The sequence below is a fragment of the Squalius cephalus genome (genome assembly GCF_949319135.1).
Source record: "Squalius cephalus genome assembly, chromosome: 19".
NCBI lineage: Eukaryota > Metazoa > Chordata > Actinopteri > Cypriniformes > Leuciscidae > Squalius > Squalius cephalus.
Genome location: NC_137140.1, coordinates 29,343,451 through 29,368,494, shown reverse-complemented (window position 1 = coordinate 29,368,494; position 25,044 = coordinate 29,343,451). Strand labels below are relative to the sequence as shown.

The following is a 25,044-nucleotide window of genomic DNA, read 5'->3' as shown; positions in this document are numbered from 1 at the left end:
TTGATTATAGAGCAGAATTTTAACCGCTGGATATGAGCCCATTGATCTGCCCGTTTGCTAGCACCATAAAGAGCACGTCAGGAAGTAATCACCTGTTTGAAAAGTTATGGGTTTGTTTGTTAAGTTTGTTGACCACTTTGGCGGCTTTTTATAAGCAGGTTTGAAGGGGAGATTGACTTGTAAATGTGTAGTGGTTTTACAGCTTTATTATATACAAAACATAAGTATTCCCAATCCATCATAAGTTCATAAACTTTAGGAGGGCAATTTGGTTTTCTGAAATATTCACCTTCTTACTTTGATGGTATTGGTTAATATGAATGTTGTTTTGTTTGTTTTTAGTTATTATTCTAACTTATTATGTATGGTTTGACTGTGTGTGTGTGTGTGTGTGTGTGTGTGTGTGTGTGTGTTTTGCCTTTCTGTGTAGAACTTAAACCAAAATATGTGTTTTGAAAATAAAGAGCTAAAATGAAGGTTTATTTAGATATACATGACAAAGAGTTTTTTATTTTTTATTTTTTTATTTGCTCTGTCACTATGAATCACACAGCTGAAGAGGATGTGTGTTGAGTATGTCACATTTGTTTAGTGTGGTTACTGTGGCAACATCATTCCTTTTGGTAACTAACCAGAGTCGTAATAAAGCAGAACTTAATTATTCTCAGACAAAAGATGATCACAGATACTTTTATAAAGACATCTGTTTGCCTTGTTTTTCGATTTTTTTTAAATTATTATTATTTAAAATGTTTATTTTTGTGCTTTCCTGTGATTTGATTTACTTTATCAATATTATACAGTATGCCAGTGCTGCCTCTAAGGACTTTTAAAAATGCCTAAAATTGGATGTATTGTATTATAATGAGTGTTTAGTGCCAAGTGTGTACTCTGTGATCAAATATGTATATTCTAAACTAGTCAGTTAAAAAAAAAAAAACAACAACAACAAAAAAAAAACTCGTAGGAGTTATTGAGCAGTCAATGATTGCCTGGCTCATGGGCAAAATTCTTTGTCTTTGAAAAAAAAAAAAAAAAAAAAGACCTGATGACAGAATTATATTATTATTAATTATATTATTATTTATTATATATATATTATATAATAAAATGAAACAAAGATGCCTACTAATAATCTAAATCATTATATTATATTAATTGTATACAATCAGTACATTTTATTTTAATATTTAGATTTTTATTAAAAAAATACATTAATAATTACAAATATATTTAATATGATGATAAATGTGTATAAATAAAGTAATACAATTAATGTGTATTAAATTAATTAATTAATTAAATAAAAAATAAAAGAATGTATAAATGAATAAAAAATATGATAAAAATAATAAATAAAATGTGAATGATATGTAAAGGTTCTTTTAAATTAAAATTAATAGACGCCAAAAGCAAACTTAATTTACTCTATATACAGTTGTGTATTTGGTCGTAAATTTGATACTGGTCCTTTAAAAGGCAATGAGAGGCTGAGCTCACCATTGAAAGGGGCGGGGCGGACGGCAGTGGGCGGGGCGTCGTCACTCGTCACACAGTCAGAGGACGGTCTCTGGACGCTTGAACCGCATTAGTGCGCCATCGCACATTGAACTACAGTCATTACGCAAAGATCTGCTCCTCAGGATTCGGCGGAGTGTGTCCTATTTAACACGTTTTTATTATCTATAAACGCGTTACTCCCACATAAAGCTGTTTAAAGGATATCGGAGACATATGTCAGGCTGAACCTGTGGTTTGTTACACTCTACGGACTCTATTGTTTGGAGTGTGATTCCATTGAACTTGGTCCATTGTTGTTGGATGAGAAGCTCAACTTGGCATTGAGGATTCTAGGATCGAATACGACGCTGCAAACAGTGGTAAAAAGCTTTATTATTTATTACATCAATTCATTTCTTTGTACGACCTTTGCTCACATCCCACAAGGTTCCATTAGAAGTTTGGATAAAAGTTCACTGGGTTAGATAAAGATACAATGAAGCGTTTGCTCTTCAAGTGTATTGTATTGAACTCTAGAGGCCAAGTCAGACAGATATCTCATTCATCTGAATCTCAAATGTGGTCCCAAAGAGATTTTTTTGTACACTTTTGAATGCGTCAGTCTCAGACATTCCTCTAGTACTGTGTGTAACCTAGTTTGCTTTGGGCTGTGATCATGGCTTTTTTACCCTACATTTTATGCAATAAATAATGTATCAAATGTATGGTAGCAAATTATATTAACTTAATAATGTTCATTGATAACTTTTTATATTTTTTTAGCCCAATAACAGATGTGTACATTGAGTTCTGTATAATAGCCTAAATTATATATATTGATTCAATGCTAATATTTATGTTATTTCATTAATATCTGGCTTATTGTTTTATTTTATGTTTGCATTATTTGTCTTGTATCAGCTATGTGTGGTACACTGACCTTTATGGATAGATCTTGTTAAATCAGTTAGCCTAGGCCTAATCATTACTTCTGTTTCAGAGGCAACATAATCTGAATTTCACCTTTCAGATGTAGAGTCTGGGGCTTTTGTATAGGCAATGCAGACGATTGTGAAAGTGAGTTAGCAGTTAACAAGTGATCTCTAATGGGGGGCGTTGACGTGTGCTGCTTGTTCGGATTGCAGGAGACAAGGAGCTTGTGATTTTGAGTCATTAGTATAGCCTAGTGGTGCTAAATGCCTGGATGGACCTTGGAGCAGGAGCTGCTGTTATAGTGTGCCGGTATGAAGAAAAAGTGGTAGATGAAATGTTATGTAACCACTTCTTAAAAAGTCCACGTTGCAATGAAACAGGAATCCAGTGAAGTATTCCAAGAGCTTCTTGTGAATTTCCAGATGTATTCTCCATATATTGTCCTGAACCTGTTGGCCACATCTGTTGCATAATGCGCATTGGTCAGATGGCTGCAGTTTCACAGTTCGTTACTCTAACGGCTCAAACTGTTGTTTGCAGAAAACTGGCAAGCGCTCTGGTATTGTAAAAGGTTATCAGAGTGAAATTGATTGACCCTAATGGGTTGTCTCAACAGCACAGTCAACTTCTGAGTATCATGGTTTGACTTTTTTTCTTTTTTGTGTGAATATTTTCTGTTGCTCCAAGTTGAAAGGAGTCTTAATTTATCTAAACCTTTTAATTCCTCTATCAGGAACGAATGATCACCACCTCAGCTTGAGTGAAAGTAATACAGAATTATAACTTGAGCGTTGTGTGGTCTAGGGCTTTGACCCTTAACCTTTGACATTTTTAGCATTCTTGGTGTCAATATTTGTGAAAGGTGGCATTCGCAACCATGCCGCCAGTGCTGGTCAGTATCTGCCTGGACAGACCAAACAAATCACTGTATACCCGGAGTTAAAGCTGCCTGGTTAATATCCTGAGCTCATGATATTCCAGTTAGGAGAGCCGGCAAGCAGAGAGACAGTTCTGGCCTAAATTGTAGCATGGAAGATGTGGGCCAAGGTCAGTGTGTGTGTGTGTGTGTGTGTGTGTGTGTTACAAGGCCGACCTGCTAGATGGACAGATAAATGCAGTCTGTTCTTTTTCCACTTTTTTTCTTTCCTAATTTTTCTTTCTTTTCTCACCTTACATTCTCTCATGCAACTGCGTTTTACACAGAGTAAACTTTCTTTCTTTAGTTACTTTATTCACCCCAAAATTAAAATCCAGTAATTATTTAGTCCTTCTCCTGTCATTCCAAACCTGTATGTAGGGCTGCTAAAAAAAAAAAAAAAGCTGCACATGCTTGTTTGTAGGGCTGCAAAAATTGTGATTATATTACAAATATGTTCAAATATATTACATTTTTTATTTCACTTTGACTTGAAATGCATCAGCAGCCTCTTGCTTGGTGCTTATGTGTGTGTAGTGAGTGAGTGAGCGAGTGTGTGTGGATGGATCTGTAGTGATACAGCTGGCTGCTTGCCCATCCACTCCTGCTGTGATATGATTTAGCTGCAGCAGTGTGTGTGCGTGTGTGTGCGTGTGTGTGCGTGTGTGTGCGTGTGTGTGTTTAGAGGGGAAGAGACTCACATCAACTATATTAATAATTCTTAGTTTATTGTTCAATCACTACGGTGGCCTTCTTGTGACTCAGCAGCATGAGTCTGTTGTGCTCCTCAGAAAGCCTTATTCCTCTCTGATGTAATCAGCCCAGCTGTCGACACACACACTACAGGAGGTCGACATGTCTGTGCTCAAAGGACTAAAGTTCAACCTGGGGGGCTTTGAAAGCATAACCTTCCTAAATTTAGCCTGCAGGTTTGCGTGTAAGTTGTTCGTTATGGTGGTTAGTTAATCATGGGTGTTCCTGGCCTTTCTAGATAACAACTTCAACACCCACCCGTCCCAGTTGTGTTGTAAGAGACATTTGCAGGTTTTGTGTTGAAGTTAAACCACATGTTAGGGTGAAGATCAAGCTGTAGGCTGTAAGATTGAAATTTAAAAGCAATATTTTATAAGACTGGTTGTACTGAAATCATCTTTTATTTAACACACTAGTTTTCAAAAGGTTTGGGTCGGTAAGATTTTTTCTAATTTCTTTGAAAGAAGGCTAATGCTCACCAAGGATGCAGTTATTTGATCAAAAATACAGTAAAACACTACCATTGTGAAATATTATTACATTTAAAATAGCTTTTTTTATTTGAATATATTTGAATGTATTTATTCATGCTATGTCAAAGCTGAATTTTCAGCATCATTACTCCAGTCTTCAGTCACATGATCCGTCAGAAATAATTATAATGTGCTGATTTGGTGCTCAAGAAACATTTCTTATTACTATCAATGTGGAAAAAAGTTGTGCTGCATAATATTTTTGGGGAAACCATGACACATGATTTTTATTTTATTTTTTTTAGGATTATTTGATTAATAGAAATTTCAAAAGCAGCATTTATTTGAAATGGAAATCTTTAAAAGTATAATTACCGTCTTTTTCGTTTAATGTGTCCTTGCTGAATAAAAGTAGTATTTCTTTAAAAAAATACATTTATTACATTTATTTTACACAATTTTATTTTGTATTTTGTATTTTTTTTTTTTTTTTTCTTTTTTTTTTTAGGGGGTGTGGGGGGTTGTTATGATTGGGCTGTTTCACCATCATTTTTCTTTTATTTTTAATATTATTGATGCTTTTTTTTAATTTATTTATTTATTTATTTTTGAGCAGCACCACATGCTATTTATTATACAATGATAGGAAATGCCTGCAAGATATTGTTAGCTTTTATGTAGAAGACTTTGAACTTGGGAAAACTGTACTGCATTCATATCAGACCTCAAGGGAAAGTAAAACTATTTAAACCACGACTCTGTGTCTTGCCAAGAGTCAATATTTTTGCACTGTCTCCTCTCCTCATGAACTTGAATAAGACGACTCGATCTCCCTGCAAGCCCAGCTGAGGCCTCAGGAATCTGACATACTAGCGCAGAGAAGCGTATTCCTCTGAAACCAAACCTCCTGCAGTCCTACAGGCTGACCTCCTCCTGACACCAGGCAATGAGCCAGTTCTTCTTATACCAAGAAGACCAAAGCCCTATAGCGTTTAGTCCATACGAATCCTGTCATATGAACTTGTTTAACTCTTGTTAACAAGTGTAGCTTGCAGTCATTATTAACTGACTTGATATTAATCTGTGCTGCTGTATTCACAACTAAGGAAGCAATGATATGGATTCCTGGAAAATTAAATAAGAAACTGTTTCAACGTTTTCAAAAAAATCTCAACCAATGGTTAATTGTTGACCAAGATCTTTTAGACATTGATAATCACAGTTCAAGTCATTATAGCCTCAGATGGCAAACCCACAGACCTCCCAAAGTTCATAAAAAAAAGAGGTGAAAAAAGCTATTGCAAAATGATTGGCTGGTCATTTTCTTCCATTTAGGTCACTTTCATTGAGATCCCAACTATTTCAGATACCAGGTAACAAGAAGAAGACCGTGTTTGGTCACTTTACATGATGACCTTTTTCTGTTCTTGGCTGGAATAAACTGCACTAAACATGTATCCTGGTAGTCAGAAGTCTTGCTAAGTGAGACTATGGTAAGTTTAACTTAGGCATTTGTGGTATGTAAACTAACTAACAGCTGACATTATGCTGAAAATGATTGGCGGATTACTCATTTTCTATGTAATGAACTCGTGCATGTTGATGAACTCATTGATAGGGAACTAGTTTCTTCACATACTCCAGCCTGAAGTAACTTGGTGCTTAAGTAACCTTTCTTTGGTTTCAAGATGATGACTGTCAAGTTTCAGACTGAGATTCATTGCTCGAGTCCCTCATTTTTGAGATTACAAATTCATGGTTACTGTGTTGTGTGATGGTGTTGAAAGGCGTGAAACCGGTTTAAGTCACTGGTATTGTGTAGCAGCCAAAAAGATACTCCTTTGAGCAAATGACAGGTGATTTTCTTTGGGTTGAACCACACATTTTTGAAGTGACAGTATCGGCATCACTCCCTGTGAAAGTGGACCTCATCTTGAGTTTCTCTTTAAGTCCAAACCTCGAAGCACATTATTTCTAATACCTGGCTGGCACAGCCCGACAACTAGTCTGGCCACTTTTCACATAGATAGCCATTTTCTCTGTGGTTTTGGCCCTTTGCTCTTTTGTCTTGCTCCCAAGCTGTTAATGTTGCCATTTGTGTCTTTATCACGTTTATTGAACTGCGATTATTTCCTGGTAGCTTATTGATGTTGCTCATTAATGATACTCGTGTTTATCCTGAACTAAGATAACACCAGAGACAAAGACAATAATGGCCATAACAATTTCCAAAGCCATTTTGTGAGGACACTTGCTTGTGTACTTCAATTTCACAGAGAGAAAAGTAAAAACATTCCTTTTTGTTTCTCACTGTGTCTCTTCATTTGTACATTATTCTTTACATTCTCTTATAGTTCTCCTCTCCATTGCTCATATCTCTCCCCATCATTCAATTTCAATCAGTTTTCTTCTCATAGAGTAACAGGTCTCCCTCAAGCATATGGCTGGTGAAAAGAGAAAAGGAGCAGTTCTTTTCTCCATTAGTGTCCATTCCAATCCCAGATGCTCTTGGCTTCACTTGAGTAATCCAATATCCTTATAGATCCATAACATATGCCCTCTGTCACTCCGTGGCATTATGCTCAAAGTAACCCACAAGTGTGGCCCGAATTCATGGACACATGACCTATACATGTGTGGTCTTCAGAATGTTTATATTTCCATAGATTACTAGCAATTTAGCAGTTGTGTTTCTTTCAAAATAGACCAACAATGGGTTAATTGACCCTTCACTAAGCTTCGCCCACTTTAGTTACTGTTGCTTGTGCTCACTCAGACCAGCTTTACAGAACTTGCCAAATGAATGGGGATTTATTTAATTTAATTTATTTATTTTGTGAAAAAGTCAAGCTTCCACAAAATTAGCAAACTATCACAGTTTCAAAGGTAAGAATGTCTTCTGAGGTCTAGATATATTTCTCTTACTTTTGTTTGTGTAAAGGGATTGGCTCATACTTAAGATCGTTTCTTCTTTAAGCTCTATTTATTTAAGTGTATTGTGATCGTGGTGACTTTGCTTCCACAGTTTCAGTGTCTTTGAGGGTAGACAGTTGGGCGTTTCCAGAGGCCTTATCCTGTGGAGGAACACTTAAATGCTCCAGTAAACTCACACACTAGGTCACTGAGTGTGTTAAAGGTGGAGTGTTGAATTGATTTGCACAGTCAGGCTTCCTATTTTAAACGACAGGAATCAATCATGGTCTTTAAGTATTGTTGATTTCAGATTAAGTGATTTGGGCTGCATTTAACACTATTGCTACTAGTTTTGAAAATGATGTCATGGTGATGCTATTGAAACTACATTTACCAAAGGCACTGCGTTTAATTTCTGCAGTTATTATTACTTCTGCATTGCATTCATTTGTGTTAGCCATTGTCATCATAATATTTTGGTGGCAACCATGGTAAATATTTGTAATAGTGTGACTGTGTATTTCAATTTTGGAGCTATTCTTCTCTTCTAAACCACATCTGGTTTAAGTGTGTAAAGTGAGTGGACCTTGCTCTTTTCAGACCTACTAGAGCTGAACCACACTGACAGCTGTGCGTTAGCAATCAGTGCTTAAACCACATCATTCATGCATGCATTACACACATATACAAAGACTGCTGTCACCATGTTGAGTCACCACTTCAGAGGATTTACAAGGATTTTATCAGTTGATGAGAAGTCATCTATGAGAATTTTTTTTTTAACTTGTAAGTTAATTGGTATGTTGTCATTGCAGGAGAGTTATGATTGTCTAATGCTTTGTAGACATCACAATTACCGTGATTACAAGTTTCTGACCAGTAAATATCTTTTTCGAACTTTTAATTATAAGTTAGAATTGAATAAAAAGCTCTTTCTTCCAACTTGTGTAAAATACCTAAAATGCCATCTGTTTTAAGATATTTCAATTGCCATGCTGTTTTATAAAAAAAATTGTTAAAAAATATAGAAATAGTTGAGAATAGATATTATTTTGCTGTCAACAGCAAATGGATTTTTGTTGTTAAGAAGACCTAAAAAGAAATCGGCATCTTGCAATTACGATAATTTGATCTTTTTTGGTCATTCAAACGAGATTGTTTCAATTGAAAACTGTTTAGGAGTATTCCGTGATTTGTATAATATGGCTGAGTTGAGACCAGTCTGAGGGCTGGTTCACACAGAACACATTTTTGCTTGGAAAAACCAAGCAAACAAGGTCTCAAGACGCGTCTTTAAAATTTGAGATTATTTAAACTTGAGCGCCGCGTTTTTATAACGGCGTGTCATGCGCGAGACGCTGCAAAAGATGCAAGACGCGGGCACAACGGTCAAACACGTCCGTCTAGCGATTGTTTACATAGAAACAAAATGGAAAAGTAGCGCAGTGGAATGGAAAAACGTGTTCTGTGTGAACGGCCCCTTAGAATTTATTCAGCTGTTTAGGATGTAAAACAATGTCAATCATTAATCATTGAATGTTGCAAGTTAAGGTTACTCGAGGTCCTCTTGTATCTTTTTGATGCCAATGGGGAATTCCTGTGAGCAAAACAGAAAGTTGTAAATTAGACCCTTCCTTTTCATGAGTGCTGCCTTGAAAAATGCTGCTTGACTGGTGTCTTGTGAACCTGTGAAGGAAGTTGTTATGAAAGACAGGCTTTATACTGTCTAATATAATACAACTTAAGCATCCTTTCTCAATGACTCATCTAGACTTAATTTTATTGTTGCGCATATTCTCAAAGAAACAGTAGGATTGGTGAAAATCAGTTTTCAGATTTCAATAGTTTTGTTGACAATGATCCAAAATGGTTGTACTTTTGAACCCAGACTGAAAAGATGAATGACAAGAAGTTGTCCAAAGTTTGCATTTCACAATACCAAGATGTTTGAGAAGGTCAGCTGGGAAATATCCTCTTTATCTGTTTGACTTGAGAAAAGTGCTTCATAAATTGTAGCTGTGTGGAGAACTGAGCATGGGTGGAAGAACGTGATGGATCACAGATACACCTAACTATAGTTCAAGGCAAAATGGAAAAGAAAACATCATAGAAATATAACTTGTACTCCCATTTAAGCCGTGGCTCGTCAAGGGGTAATTTGAGTCATTGAGGAATAAACTAATTTATTAAAATAATGGATATAAATGATAAAGTAAAACTAATTCTCTAAAGTCTTACTTTTTCCTGCATTGCATTTGCATTTTCATTAATCATTATTTGAATAATCCACCAATTTGATATAGTATTTTAAAGATTATCTTTATTTATTTATTACAGTACTTGGTGCCCTGTTTTAAAACTATTTTTATTGATGTTGTTGTTTTTTTATTCTTATATTGTATATTGCTTTTTCTTGTCATTACTTGTTTAATGTATAAATCTTTGGCAATCATGCCAATACTTTTACATTGAAAATTGTTTTTATTAAATATATATTGTAGAGCTGGATACATTTGCTTTGACATGATTAATTTAGACTACAATGCAAAAAAAAAAATAATATAATAATAATAATAATGTGCTTATATGATGGGCACTTTCTAAAGTGGTCATGTGACACAAATACAGCACTATAGATGAAGGGGACGACTCCCTATCAGAAATGTTTAGAGACATGTAACATTGGCCTCATTTTCTCTCCGTCTAACGAGATGTTGGATGGAAATGCCCTGCGAGGACTGTGGCGAGCCTGCTGGCGCACAGTCGTGTAGCACCTCTGCCAAGATGGCACCACCCGATGTGTGTCTGCTTTTCTTCAACACACTCATGCTTGTGCGTCCCAGACACACGGGCCCCAAGACTGTCGGCAACACCCAGGGAAGACGCAGCACTGCTGGCTCTCTCATTCTCGTCTGTGCCATTTGGAAAGGGTTATGAGCCTAAATTCCAAGCAGTAGCTCTTCTTACTTAGCCTTCAAACCAGATTATGCAATTTTCATTTTCAAAATCGATTGTTATTTGCGCTCTTCTCAGCCTGGGTTTAAAGTTTTCTGATTGTGTGCAGAATTACACAGCTGTGAGAGGATTGTTGGCTAAGTCTGAACCCATGGGCTTTTTGGCAGAGGAAAACGGCAGGAATGTGGAGTGGAAAGGATGTGGAAAGTTAATCATCTACTTGATTAGTAAGGCCACGTTCTGTCTGTTTATATGCTGTGATTATAGAGCTGCAACCTTCACCTTGCCGAAAAGTGACTGGCAAGAAGAATGATTCCTGTAAAACGTAAGCCATATTAGTGGTTTTGACGAAAAGGTAAAGCTTCTTTTAGAGGTAGGCTATGTCGTTAAATGTGAAGTCAGACTGGTCGGTTAAAAGACTCAAAGGTGTGTTTGTGTGTGGCACATGAGGCCTTGCTGGTTTAAACATGGTTTTTAGTGTTTTCTACATTCTAGCGTGTAATCCTTGTGGTTAGTTTCAGCATGTTTGGCAGAGAAACTCAAAGCACAAACACACACAGTACTGTATATCTCTTTACCCCGCTGGCTGCTGCTGAATGCCGACTAAGCTAGTGCATAATATCCTGTCTGGACCAAGCTGAGAGAAAACTTTCAGAAACTAGACCGGGAAACTGATAGTATTACTCTGTAATGTGGTTGAACTCTTGAGGTGTTTTGCATGTGTGGTGCTTTGTCCTTTACCTTGTTGATGGAGTTATAATCTGCTAATGATCCTGCCTTTTTCCTGTAATAGTTTAACCAAAATTGAGAATGCAGTCATCATTTACTTAGATACTCACCCTGTGTCATTTTAAACCTGTATGACTTTCCCTCTTCAGTGGAGCACAACAAGTGACTTTTATACTGGTCTTTCTTTTCAGTATAATATTAAGTGGATGAGAACTGGTGCTGTCAAACTTCATAAATGAAAAAACAAACAAACATAAAAGTAGTTAATATGACTTATGCAATATATCCCCATTCTTCTGAAGCCATACAATAGCATTTCTGTGGTGAACAGACTAAAATCTGAAAAATCCTGACATCCACCCTCTTCTCCCTTTCGTTTCTCAAAAGCATCATTAGCTAAAAGACCATTGGTGGCAATGGTTCTACGATCTACTTAGGCTTACAATGCTTTTTGGGAAACGTAGCTTTTCAGATGAGTCGGCTGGTCTTCACAAAACTAGTCTGGATGATTGGTTCTCAAATCGTGTTCCTGACTTGAGTTCAACTATAACTCGTTGAAATGGTTAATGGCTCAAAACGGTTATATGACTCCTGAGGCTTGGAACATAGTGCACTAGTCTTGTTGACTACTTTTATGCTGGTTTTGTGTCCTTTTTGAAGCTTTTGAAGAGCGACCAGAACAGTCTTCAAAATATCCACTTTTCACACTATTGAAAACTATTGAAAAGCATGTGGTATTTTTCAAACAGTGTTTGCATTCAAATGATTTGCCCTAACTCTTCACTATCACTCATATTGATATGCTTATTGATAAGATAAGTGTCTCTCTCTCCCTCTGTGTCCATGGTGTTGGACCAAATGTATACACACATTAACATTTATTACTGTTAAAAAATTTTCTACAGTGTTTATGGGTGTGAGAAGGGATTCTATTGGTTGATTTGGTGGGTGTCTTGTCTTCCTGTTTTCCCCGTATCACATTTACCTTTCCATCTGTTTATTCACCACTTAATATCTGTCTGTATAAGGCTTTAGGCTTGTGGTGGGTTTAACAGGAAAAACAGGTTGTAACTGTAGTCAATAATAACATCTGAAAACCATTCAGCTTTTTTATGCTTTCAACCAGTTCCTGGTTTCAATGAAAATTTGTTAACATGTTAGGGACTATCAGGATGATATTTAGTTTTTTCATCTTAATAAAGCAACATTTTTTAAAATATTTGAACTTCATTTTTATGCAGAAGGCCTACAGTGAAATGGACCATGTTTACACTGTAACCAACCACCATCGGCATGAAGTTGAACTTGAACATTTATTTTGATAAATGCATGCATCACAGTTTAATTATTTTATGATTGATAGCAGCAGCACTCAGAATGAATGATTTGTCAGGAATATCACACTGTGATGTGAATCTCCTGCAATATCATGCAGACAGAGTCTCTGTGCAGTGCTGTACTTCCTACAGTATGTCTACCCTTGCTTACATTTGTAGTATGATACTACAAATACTTAACAGCAGTCAAATCAGCCTTAAACAATCAAAACTGTATTGACAGTTTATGGCTGATTTGACTGCTGTTGTGTGTTTAATCTGTCATTGTGCCAGATGCACAGAAACCCTCAGTGTTTTACAGACACCAGCAACCTCTCCAAGAGCAGAGACTCTTAAAGGGATGTTAAGTCTTAAAAGAGATTATGTAGTGTGTTGTCCAGACGTTAATCAAATGGATGAATGTGCCTCAATCCTGCTGTCCCAGATCTCAGTGAATCACATGCTGGCATAGGCTGGCATGTTACCAATGACTATAGATAGTGAAAGATGGTTCACTCCTATTACATATGAGTAGGGAGAAACTGCAACGTGCAACATGGAATACAATCAGCATTTACCAATCAATCAGCCAATCGTTGCGTCACTGCCGTTAGAATCTCTGGTTCGGCTAGAAACCTGAGACTTGCGCTTAGTACACGTGCAGTGGCTGGTCTAGCCCGAAAAAAATATATATTTGAGCATAAGAAACAACATTTATGGGATATTTTGTTGCTGATTTTAAGTAGCCTATGTTATTTAATATTGAGTTCGGCAAGCAGTTTTTGAGATTTCAGTATTCCCCATTCAGATAGATAGGACTTGGTCTTGGATGCCCAAAATAGCTGCCCGGTGGCGTTGCAAATATGGCTGCCGAGTAAACAAGACTTTCCTTAAAAGGGACTTTGATGTTACTAGGACAAATGTAACAAATAAGTTTAAATGTATAGTGTTTTTTTGTGAAGATAATTTATATAGCTACTCATTCAAGTAGTAGCCTAGATCCCATGCAAAATACAAGGTAAATGAATAAAACCATAATAATTAGATTTTCGTAAGCCGTTCAAACCCGTAAGACTTGATGAATGTTTATATGTGAATAAAATATTTAATTAAATCTGTTCAGTGTATAAAGCTATCGTGTCTCTTCAGAACATTTTAACTAAACCGCTCAATTCATATGGATTAGTTTTACGATCTCTTTATGAACTTTTTAAAGCGTCAAAGTGGTAGTTTTGTACTGAGTGGTACTACCGATGGAGGGAGAGAAATCGCTCAGAATTAATTAAAAATATCTTCATTTGTGTTCCGAAGGTAAATGAAAGTCTTACAGGTTTGGAACGACATGAGGGAGAGTAAATGATGAGAGAATTTTCATTCTTGGGTGAACTATCCCTTTAAACAATTGTAATGTTATGCTCTAATGTGAATACAGTCCTTCCTAATGTGCTTCACTTCATGTCATGTCTAAAGTGTGAATATATATTCTGATGTAATGTGTAATATAGTTATTCATAATTGTTGATTAAATAAAACATGGTAATGAGTTCCAGAGCTATGTACCTTAAAAAAAAAAAAAAAAAAAAAAAATCAGAGAGCTGCAGTTGAATTGGAAGAATAATTATGATCTCTTCCAGAGTTCAGAAGTACCCTGTTAAATAAGTAATGATTACTCTTAAAAGATTAAAACCGACCTATAAATAAAAGTACAATAATGTCAAGTGACAGCTGGTGTTTCATTTAGTGGATCGTCTCATCTGACTTCCTTCCATGATCTTTGCATGAGAGGACACTTTACGCAAGAGATTGTAACATCATGAGTTAACAGCATGGGATAAATGATGCTTGTGGTGAAGATGTGAATCATTTATACCATAGTTGCTTTATTTTTCTTGGTCTTAATCTCTGGATGTGTGTCTCGGGTACATAAAAGTGTGTTATGTAAATGTGGGTTTGATTGCCACATTCATACTCAAACCTCAAAATATTTCTCCATTTTTAACCCACAATCCTTCCCTTGTTTTTCTACCATCATCGCCATAACGGCCTCCTGCCAGATGAGACGGACTAATATATTTTTCTTGTGAGAGTGTTTGTGTGTTTCACGCTTAGGAATGTCGACGAGGCTGTAGCGGGTCTCCTGGTATCCCAGCTTGGAGCCTGTGAAACGAGGTCCCGCTGAAACGAGGCCCTGCAGATGTGTGGTTAGACCCTCACGGAGTTTGATCACGAGGATCCATCCAGCTGTAAAGTTGTAGGTCTCCAGTGAGCTCTGATATGTACACACATGTCCAGAGGGGGAGAGAGATCTTAAGGTGGTGTGTTGTCTTTCAGGAGCTGTTAGGATTTTGTACTGATGTGTAATGATGCTGAACACAGATGACATGCTCTGAAATCCCCTGTGTAGCTGTTAATGAAGCGTTTAGACGCTGAGATTGCTTGAAATAGGCATGAAATGGACCAAGACAAAACCAGTTCATGGCGTTTGACAACACAGTTGACAAAAAGTACAACATAATTATTATTTAAAAATGGAATTTTGCTGTTTCAATCACACCTCTTTTTCATTTTAACAGTATCAACCATAATTTCTCATTAAGTCAGATAGTTTTGTTCTAAGTCCAGTTTTGAATGGTTCATTTTACTAATTACTAAACTATTTTTTAAGGATTAAAAATACTTGGCACAGTTGACTTAAATGAACAAACTGAATTAATTCAACTTTATAGAAAACCAGTTAAATATATTATTAATCATGCCCTGTGAGCCATATATACATTGCTTTATAATGAAGTGTCATACTGTTGGAGCAATAGAGCTGTTCAGTTGTGATTTATGACATTAATTTGTAGGCCAACCCGGATGGCTAATTTGGCATGGGTTCCTATGGGAATTACGTAAAATGAGGTCTGAGGTTAATATTACTTTCACATTTTGTTCTACAACATAAACAGCATAGTCAAAGCCACTGTATTATGAAATGGCATTGTAAGAACTATAATGTTAAAATATATAAAAAATTATTTGTTTTACCATTTGAATGTATTGAAATCCATTTGATCTATGACAGTTTTGTCTGTACCAATACTTTTTTACAAAATGTATGTAATGAGTGAGTACATCATGATTCCATATTCCAAACCGTGTTTTATCTTATCCTGAATCACAGCGGTACACTTATAATATGTTATATTTGGACTAATTTAGCCTGAGCGGGACCACAACCTCTGCGAAGTAGCCCAATACCTGCATGACTCGTCATATTCATAAACAGAGAGAGTATGCTCTTATTTGTTTATTAACTGCTAGAGTGCCAAAAGTTACATAGTGTACCTTTTAATTTAAGATCATTATGTCCTGATGTTAAAAATGGCCTTTTTTGATTGTTGATTTATATGATCAAAATCATTTACACAGGACGGTGTCTTACACTAGGGTGTCTTGCATTAATTCATACAAACACAGATACAATAATCTATCTGGACGTCGGAATGGGGCGATATGCTGTGATTCAACAATGAGGTCAATCTGCCAGCGGGCAGAGCTGAATCCTCCTCTGGGACGCCCAGTTCTTTGACTCAAGTGGAGAGCTTATCGTTTATCAAACCCTCCTCTGTTCTCTCACAGCTACAGTCGCTCAATAGGCTTTTGTTGTCAGAGATGCAAATGTTTTTGGTGGGGTGACGTGTCTTTGGGATATTGTTGCCTGGATCTCATTCATCCAGATGGCGTGCATGCAACTCTGGAATGGTTATGAAGTCATGTTTGAAAACAAAATTGCAGACTACTGTCTACCATCTCTAGACGGCAGCTAGCGCTTTGTTCATATGTTTCAACCTTAGTTTCAGAAAAATCTGACTTTTTTGGCATTTTGTTTGTCGTACAATTTTGTCTTTGATCATGGTTTGTTTGAGTGATTGGTGCGTCTTAAGTCTTTTGTTGGCTGTTGGTGGTCAGTCCAGGCTAATAGGCCTCCCCTGTGTAAAGAAGCAGATAATCAGATTATTAAACCATAAATCACAGCGCACAGTTGGGGATCAAAATGTTCACAGTGAACCCAAAGAGAACTGGAGTTCTCTCGTATTCAGTCGTTCTCTTTTTATACTTTCCCTTTGTTTCATACCCTCTACAGTGACCTTACAATAGGATGATACAACCATCATTAGTCTTCCAAGACATGGAATATGTTTCGCTTTAAGAGAAAGATGCGGAGAAGCGAAGAAAAAAAATAGAAAGGAAAAAGTGGTTTCAAATAGAGTTGGGAATCAAGAACTGGTTGTAGTTAATATGCAGCAGCTTACATGCAGTTTACAAGCAATAAGAATGAATGAACAATAATAATAAACTAATTAAATTTTTTATATAAAGCTTAGCTTTATTTAAAAGCTTACCAGAATGCTATACTCCATCTTTCATTATATATTGTACTTGTTTGTTTAACATATTTGCTTACTTTATGTATTTACTTTATTACTTTAGTATTACTTATTACATACTTTATGTATGTATTTACTTTATTTACTTGCTTGCTTAATGCATTCATCAGAGCCACCTTAAACCACCTTAGCCATTTTCTTAGTCATTTTAATTTTCTGAATGAACATGAATCAAGAAGCTTTCAAACATTGAATGCAATAAATGCAAATCAGTATCTGGAAAGCTTCCTAATGGAAGTAAATGAAATGAGAATGTTATCCTAATGTTTCGGTTCATTCATCCTCAGATTACTAGAAGAATTGCAAAACTCAAATAGTTAATTGGAAGTAGAATGCTTAAAGTACCTAGTTATGTATGAAAAGGAAGAAGCAGTCAAAAAGAAGAGTGTAAATGCAAGAAAGGTGTCGAGGGAAAAGTACCTTGTCAGCAGGTCTGGAAGGAAAATCTCAGGCAGTGGAGTACAACACCGTGTAAAGGTCTAGATTTCCGTATGATATAAGAGCCTGGCACACACTACAGAGAATACTGCACTGGATGGAGTTGAATTTAAGAAGAAATGCAGTCCTTTACAAGTCTGTGCTCCCAGGATCCTCTGAGCTCATGGTTATGTAATCATGAAATGAATGTGGATTTGGAAAGAAAGGGGATTTGTGACTTGGATTTGTGCCTTGGGATGCATTACTGCCCAATATCTGCATTGCACCCTTTTACTTGTTTCATCTGTACTGTTTTTGTTGTATTTGTTTTTCAAGCAAGGCTACTTTCATTAAAACGTCTTTACTGTTTTGAAGAACTGTTTCTAAATTACAATTGCAGGTCTATGTTACTTTTCGAATATAGAAGTATTTACTCATGGGAGGAGTCTGTTGTGTGAAAAGGTTTTTTTTTTTTTCTTAATTTTTGGAGCACTGATGCCCCATGCCAATACTGACACACGTTTATAGTCAACAAATAAAAAAAAATCTTTTTTTTTTTTTTTTTCGAAAGCTGATCCTAGGCCTTAGAATTTGGCATGCCATTTGTGTGGTTTAATTCCAGATTTCTCTGAGTAAACAGATGGTTCACAAGTTCATAGGAAGCAGAGTTGGAAGTGTACAAAGCTTTGGTTTGTGTGGTGACTTGGTGACCACCATGCAAAAGTAAATCCTTCAGTAACAAGAGCTCTGTCTATCAACACTCGTGCAACGTGTCACCCTTTCATGACCGCACTTCCTCCAAGAACAATAAAAAGGCTCATGGCTTATGGGATGAAATGGGAATTCCTTTTCCAACCTCTTCCACCTTTCCGTTAATGTGTTATGTAATACTTCAAGTGGCTTACTTTTTCTTTTTTTTCCACCCCTTTTTCTTTTTCAAAGGAAATTTCCCCTATAATTAATCCATTTAAAAGTAATTAGTACCTAAATTTACTATGTGATGTCATCAGCATGGCTTTAAATCTCCAGAAACCCCAAGTATCATGTATAATTTCAATATAATTGTAATATTTTCCATCAGCTGACAGTTCAACTCAAGTTCTCAGGAAAAAGAGAATCCATCTCAGATTAGGTGATAAAATGTCAGCCGTGTGAAATAAAATGACATTTATTGTTTCTTTTTTCTTCTGTTATAGGTCAGTTGTCAGATGTTGAAGGAAGGACACTGTACTTTAAGGATAAAAATGGCTGTGTCCTAGGTTTTTGGAAGAGTTTTCATCCTGACCACTGTCCTGGATCTACACCGTCAGAGGAAAGAGTGACCATCTGTTGGCGAGAAAAGACTTTGGCGATTTTATTTTTCTGCGGACAGTATTTAAGAAGTCATCATGCCTATTCTGAAGCAGCTTGTGTCCTCGTCCTCCCAGTCAAAGCGGCGCTCTCGTGCTGACTTGACTGCAGAGATGATCAGCGCACCCCTGGGAGATTTCCGTCACACTATGCATGTGGGGCGAGGAGGCGACGCTTTCGGGGACACCTCCTTTCTTAGCAGCCGCTCAGGGGAGCCACCAAGGGAGCCGGAGGTACAGCAGAGCTCACCTAAACAAAGCCTCCTTTCCCGTACATTCCGAAGCAGCAAGCGTTCCCAGTCGGTCAATCGCGACAAGCCTGACAAATCCAAACTAGCGCCCCCTGGAGGCTCGCCAAGTTATGTAAAAAATGCAATCTCGCTGCCATATTTGAATGATGACAATGCAGGACGAGGTACAGAAATCCACCTTCCCAAGAGCGTGTCCTCAAGTCCTTTAAAGAACGTTCTGGAAGTTGATGGAAAGCCGTTTAACGGAGCTGCAGCGCCCGCTGTATCGGACTTGGAGCTGGACGAGAGGAATTTTGGTGAGCTGACCGACTTGCGTCCGTCAGTTCCCTACACCGGAGGCATGAAACATGCAGAGTCAATCATGTCCTTCCACATTGATCTGGGTCCCTCCATGCTGGGCGACATCCTGAGTGTGATGGACAAGAAGGGCTTAGATGATGACGATCTGGGATTCGAAGAGGGGAAGAGCAGCTCGCCGCCCCAGAGTCCTCCCAATGAAGTCGAGGAAGAGGACCCCCTTCCTCCGATCCGGCCTCCACGCCAAAGGCCAGGCACCAACCCTTACACTCCAGAGCTCCAAACCAGGAACCATCAACACTTGGACAGCTGTTCCCTCTCAAGTTCAGGGTCCACCGTGCTGGATGAAAAACCCCACAATCAGATTTATGAGGGAAATATGGACAACATCAAGTACAGCTCACCTCGAGTGCAAGACGACAGAGACTTCTCCTACATGGATGATGACGATGACGACGAGATTAGGGTGTAAAATGAGCTGTAAGTTGCCATAACAGTCTTTGCAAAGACTAAAAGAAGAGGAGGAGGTGGATTGTGGTCGATTGGTGAATGCAAAGCTTGTACATTGACATGGAGGACTGATTTTATAATGGAGATGAAAGGGAAAACGTATGTTTTAGCCCTTGCTAAATATTTTTTCACTACAATTCCTAGTTCAGGTATACAAACCTTCTGTTACTAGTGACTTTCACCAGAGCCGCCACAGCTTTGAGAGGAATGTGCTTGTGTGTTTGCATATGCCAAGGCGAGGAAATTCCGTTTCAAATGGTAATTACGGTCTCGTGAGTATCATTAATGAATTCCAGTGTTGACCACTTGGAACGCTGATACAGGAGGTTTGTGTGGAACCAAACCTCATATTCTCCCATGATCGACACAGTGCTCGGATGCAGCTCGCTTATGCCTTTGGACTTCCAAACAATTGCCAACAGTCTTAAGTTTCCTATGTTTTACAGTTTTTGATTCCATCTTTAAGTTATATCCTAAATTTTGCCTTGTACACAAATCTGTATTGATGTAAATGTTGAAGCAATGATTAGAATGCCATAAACGTGTTTGGAGGTTCAACACAACGCTTTATCTCTGGCATATGTTACCTTTTTTTCCTGTTGAGAGTTGTTTATGGAGTGGATCTGAACTTTGCCATGTGGTCCATGTGTGTTTAAGAGGATTTCCTGTCGGGTCACATGAAATTCTCAATCTTGGAGACTTTAGATTGATGGGATACAGAACCCGAGATCAGTGGTGACACTGCTTGGAGGCAGTAGAATCAGTCTGAGTGGAACCAATGACGACGTCAATTTTGTGTGTGTGAATGAGGATTGATGTCAAGAGGGCTGAGAAGTGTGCTATTTGATTATCATTGTATAGGCTCAGAGATGAAGGGGTAGCTCTCTTATTCAGGGTCTAGTGTAGTGCCTCGATCTTCAAACCATGCTCATCAGCAGAAGTGGCTATTGAGGGGTTTTCATCTCTGAATGACTCTTGTAGTTCTTTGTATTTCTGTATTTAGGTTTTGAAGAGAGATAAGACTTATCACCCCGTGATAAGAGTGTAACTTGTATAGCCACTCTGTGAGTTAGTGCCATACCCTTTGCGTCGGTTAAACATAGACAGAAATGTACTTTTATTAAAATTCAAAAATGAGCAAACTTGATCCTCCATGCAATATTATCTTACAGAGATTGTTTATGCGGATGGAAAAGATCTGACTCATTCCACAGTCACATTATATTTCAAAGCTTTCACTTGATTTTCCTTAAAAGAGAGGTGTGTAATTTCCCTGCCACTAGCAGCACCAAAATGGAATTCATTAATAATAATAATAATAATAAACTCTGCAGTATTCAGTTGATTTATGGTGATTTGGAACATTTAAATGGATTCCATAACATCGGCTCAGCCAATCATGTGAGTTTGGGGGCGGGGCTACGCATTTGTTTGACTGGTGTTTTTTGACAAGTTTCAAACATCTGCATCTACCATTAGTCATTTTTGAAATTCTGTTTAGTGCTGCAGAAATTACACACTTCACATTTAGGTCTCTATTATGAGACTTTCACAAACTAGCAACAACAGTTAGCAAATTTGCCATAAAGCTGACAAGATATTTAACACTATAGGCGCACCACAGAAAACATCAAATAATTGCCGATGATTAACATCCTGGTATCTCAGCAAGTATTAACTGTTTATTGTGCACTTTGGATCACAGTTATGTTTCGGGGAGATAATTTAAGTGTTCCATTCTTGATATATGTACATAATGTTCAGTTATTCATTTCATGTATATTTGAGTTTTTTTGATTGACGTTATTAGTCAACAGTGCTGGCCCTGTAATCTGACATTATAAGCACACAAGGAGCTGAAGAGAACACCATTTTGTAGAATCGGTTATATTTGTAAACAGTTGGTTTCTGCAATACAGAATTATATACTGATTTCTCTGTGGCCTTTTACCTTCACTTTGTAATCTGTTCTATGTGATCAGACTACAACTACATTATTTGCTTGCTCATCTGTTTTTCAGTGGTTTGTGAAATCAGCATGTCTGTACAGAGGAACAAGTTAGGTACGATTAATAAGAACTCTAAAAGAGAAACCGTGAGATGTTTGTAATGCAGACTGTTTCCTTGGGTGTTTTTCATTGTGTATAGAATGGTTTGGAAAAGGGCTTTATTAAAAGGGTACGAGGGGCTTGTGTTGCCTTATATCTGGTTGAAATGCTGCATTTGTCTTCTAGCACAAAAGGAGGATAATCAAATGTGCCAATTTCTTTAAGTTTTGTTCATACGGGTTAAGGAAGTGGTCTTGGAGATATCACGCTGCACGCAAAGTTTTTGAAGACGACCAGATGTCCGGAACTGGATTTGTGAGACTGAAAATGAGCTGGAATGCTGGACTATAACAGGTTTTGAGAGCACCAGGGCTCCCTCTACAGTTTGGAGTAGTTTTCTTACAGGCCATCAATACATGTACTATAGTGTCTATGCTTAGAGAGACAACAGTATCATCCATATATGATGGCATAGAGGTTACTATAGTTTATTTGCTTGATTACTATATGAGCAGTTGTATAGCACAACATCTTCCTACAAATGATTGACAAGCACTAAAGTTTAAACCATCTCTTTAATTTCCAAGTATTTGCTGTTTATCTTTTTTTCTTTCTTTTTTTTTTTTCACTTAATGTCTGTATTATTCTGTACTGAAATAATATATAATGCCCTGCCTCACTTTCCCTTGCAAAATAACAGTTCTATTTTTCAATAAATAAGAAAGCTGATAAACTTCACCAAAGGGCCATAATTTGTACTGGTGTTCATGACTGTCAATGCGAATCATCATTTAAGAGTAAAACAAAATACCTGAGCGAGTTTGTTCATGTTGTAGCAGATTTACATGCTTAATTATCATCCTCAGGCTAAAACTGCTGTATCACAGCTTTTCCAGTATGTTGACTCAGGGAACTCTACCACTGCGCACAGTTTGTGCTGATGAAACAGATCTGACAGATTCAATTCAAAAGTCAATTATTATATTTCAAAAAGTCAATTCTTCTCAATAGAGGGTGGACCTAAAAATAACTTAATTAAAATGGAGATACACCTCTACAAGTGTGAAACATGGACATAGCCTCTCTACCAGGACTAGATGTGTAATTCATTCAGTATATCTTACTGAAATGAACACAATTATCAGTGGAAATGCATTGGAGGGAGTGGATTCAATGTGAACATGAGCTATTAGGTAAGCGCACTAACTTGACATCAAATATGCTGATTGATTGTTTACCTGAAAACTATTATAATTTGCCTAGAATGTGAAAATATTATGGAAAATGCAAACACTATAAGGAATCTAGGCTTGTGTGTATAGCTGTGTTCCTACTGCCATCTTGTGGTCAACCCTCATTCTAGAAGTACAGCTAAAGCTGACTGGCTATCAATGGCTAATATTTTGAAATATGATCTTATTCTCCTTTAAGAAAAAAACAAAACAAAAACATACTTTGTTTATTTTTAATGCAAGTGTTTATTTTATTTTTTTCAGGTGTATGTACAGTGTGTAAAATATATATTACAATTGTTGCCCTTTCCCGACTACATTTGATTTACCCCATTACAATAGTCACTTTACATTTATTGCTATCATAAAAATAAACTTACTTGTAGGTTTAAAATTCATCTTATGACACATCTTATGTCCAACAACAAACAATTTAGTGTATATTATTATGTCTTTCAATTCAAACACATTTAACACAATTAAAATGACATTTCCTTTTCCTATTTTTTCCCAATAATTCTTCCTTATTTTTCCTTCTACTTTCTTTTCCTTTTTTTTCCTTGTGATAATACCCACCACCAACACACATAATTAGAACAATAACCAGTAAGTAGTTAGACACTTTTACATATGAAAAAAAGGGGGAAAAGAAATACACAAAAATATATTTAATAATATATAATAATAAATAATAATATATAAGTAATTCTAATATTATTTAAACATCAAATAATAATAATATTAAATAAGTAAACAAATAAAATAAAAGGGAGGGAGGGTCATATAAAAAAGGTACTTAATGTAATATATATTCCTTTATTTTATAGAACATTCTTTGAGTTTAGAGATGCCCATACTTTTCAAAATGTACAATTTAGTGTACTTTAGAAACTAAATCTAACCAATCATTTAAAACTGGGGATTCTGGCTTTTTTCCTAAATATTGTTATTGCTTTAAAAACTGTAATTCTCAGTATTCTAAATAAGTATGACTCACCATAGGTCCAATACCCAAAACTATATTTTGTATCTTAATATATTTGGTTTCTTAAAAAAAATTACTTCTGTCCAAAAATGTTTTATGAAAGGCGTACACTAGACTAGATTATCTAGACTGGATAAACCTGGATCAAATTAGCGCAATTGCGTGAACTTCAATTACCTTTTATGAAAGCGATTTAGCCCCAATTTATTTGTTTGGTTCATTCAGTCAGGTGTCATTAAACCCTAATGCACATATCAGTTAATGTTTCCAAAATGTTCATCTTTAATGACTAACAGGCTATGCTTATGTAGCCCTCCATTTAAATAGAATTAAGAGAGAAGGAAACGATTGCCATTTAGAAAGAGCATCATGTTCAGATGTTCCGGATCCAAGTTACTTCTTCGACTGGCCACGAGTCTGGCTTTCTCCGTGTCAAAGGCAATGTCAGCCGGTACTGCGGTGGACACAACAGCCAGGTATTTGCGTGCAACTTCACTCAGGTACCAGTCTTCGTCTTTTGGGAAATTCCAGAATGCAAGAGGATCCCAATCGCTCCGCAACATTTCCTTTTCCAAGTATCTCCTCAAATCTTTATGAAAATGTTCTGGCTGTCTAAAGCTCCTCCCATGACTTTCTTCAGCCAGGTGTTTCATTTCGGCAATGATCTTGTTCTTAATGGGTACAGAAGTGCCCTTCTCAGAGAGAGCGATGTCTCGGTATCTCAGGTCAAGTGCGGTGCTCAGTGTCAGCCAATCAATTTCTCTGGCTTTACTGAAGTGATGATTAAAACGGTGTGCTAATTCATTCGCAAACTCATTCCCTCCTCGTTGCAACTCCAGGAGTTTCTTCCTAATGTTCTCCACCTGTGGTATAATGTTTGACAGTGAGTGGTATCGCTCCGCTGGTGATATGACGTACTTGAATGCCATGAGGCATGATGTTGTTTTCACTATGTTTTTAAGTTCAGGCTCACTTAACAACAAGTCAAAATTAAAATCAAGAAGCACTTCACGTATAGCTCGATGCTGCTCTGA

At 36.9% G+C, this 25,044-nt stretch overlaps 1 protein-coding gene across 1 annotated transcript; it reads left to right on the top strand.

The window, feature by feature from the left end:
* Positions 1 to 1,585: 1,585 nt before the first annotated feature.
* On the top strand, positions 1,586 to 21,311 carry cdc42ep4b (CDC42 effector protein (Rho GTPase binding) 4b). The gene is made up of 2 exons (XM_079852391.1): positions 1,586 to 1,880; positions 18,535 to 21,311. Exon 2 carries the CDS (start codon positions 18,727 to 18,729, stop codon positions 19,705 to 19,707), a length of 981 nt encoding a protein of 326 aa, XP_079708517.1. The 5' UTR covers positions 1,586 to 1,880; positions 18,535 to 18,726; the 3' UTR covers positions 19,708 to 21,311.
* The last annotated feature ends 3,733 nt before the right edge of the window (positions 21,312 to 25,044 follow it).

Coding starts and splice junctions, on each gene's coding strand:
- cdc42ep4b (XM_079852391.1), top strand. CDS start 18,727: ATGCCTATTCTGAAGCAGCTTGTGTCCTCGTCCTCCCAGTCAAAGCGG.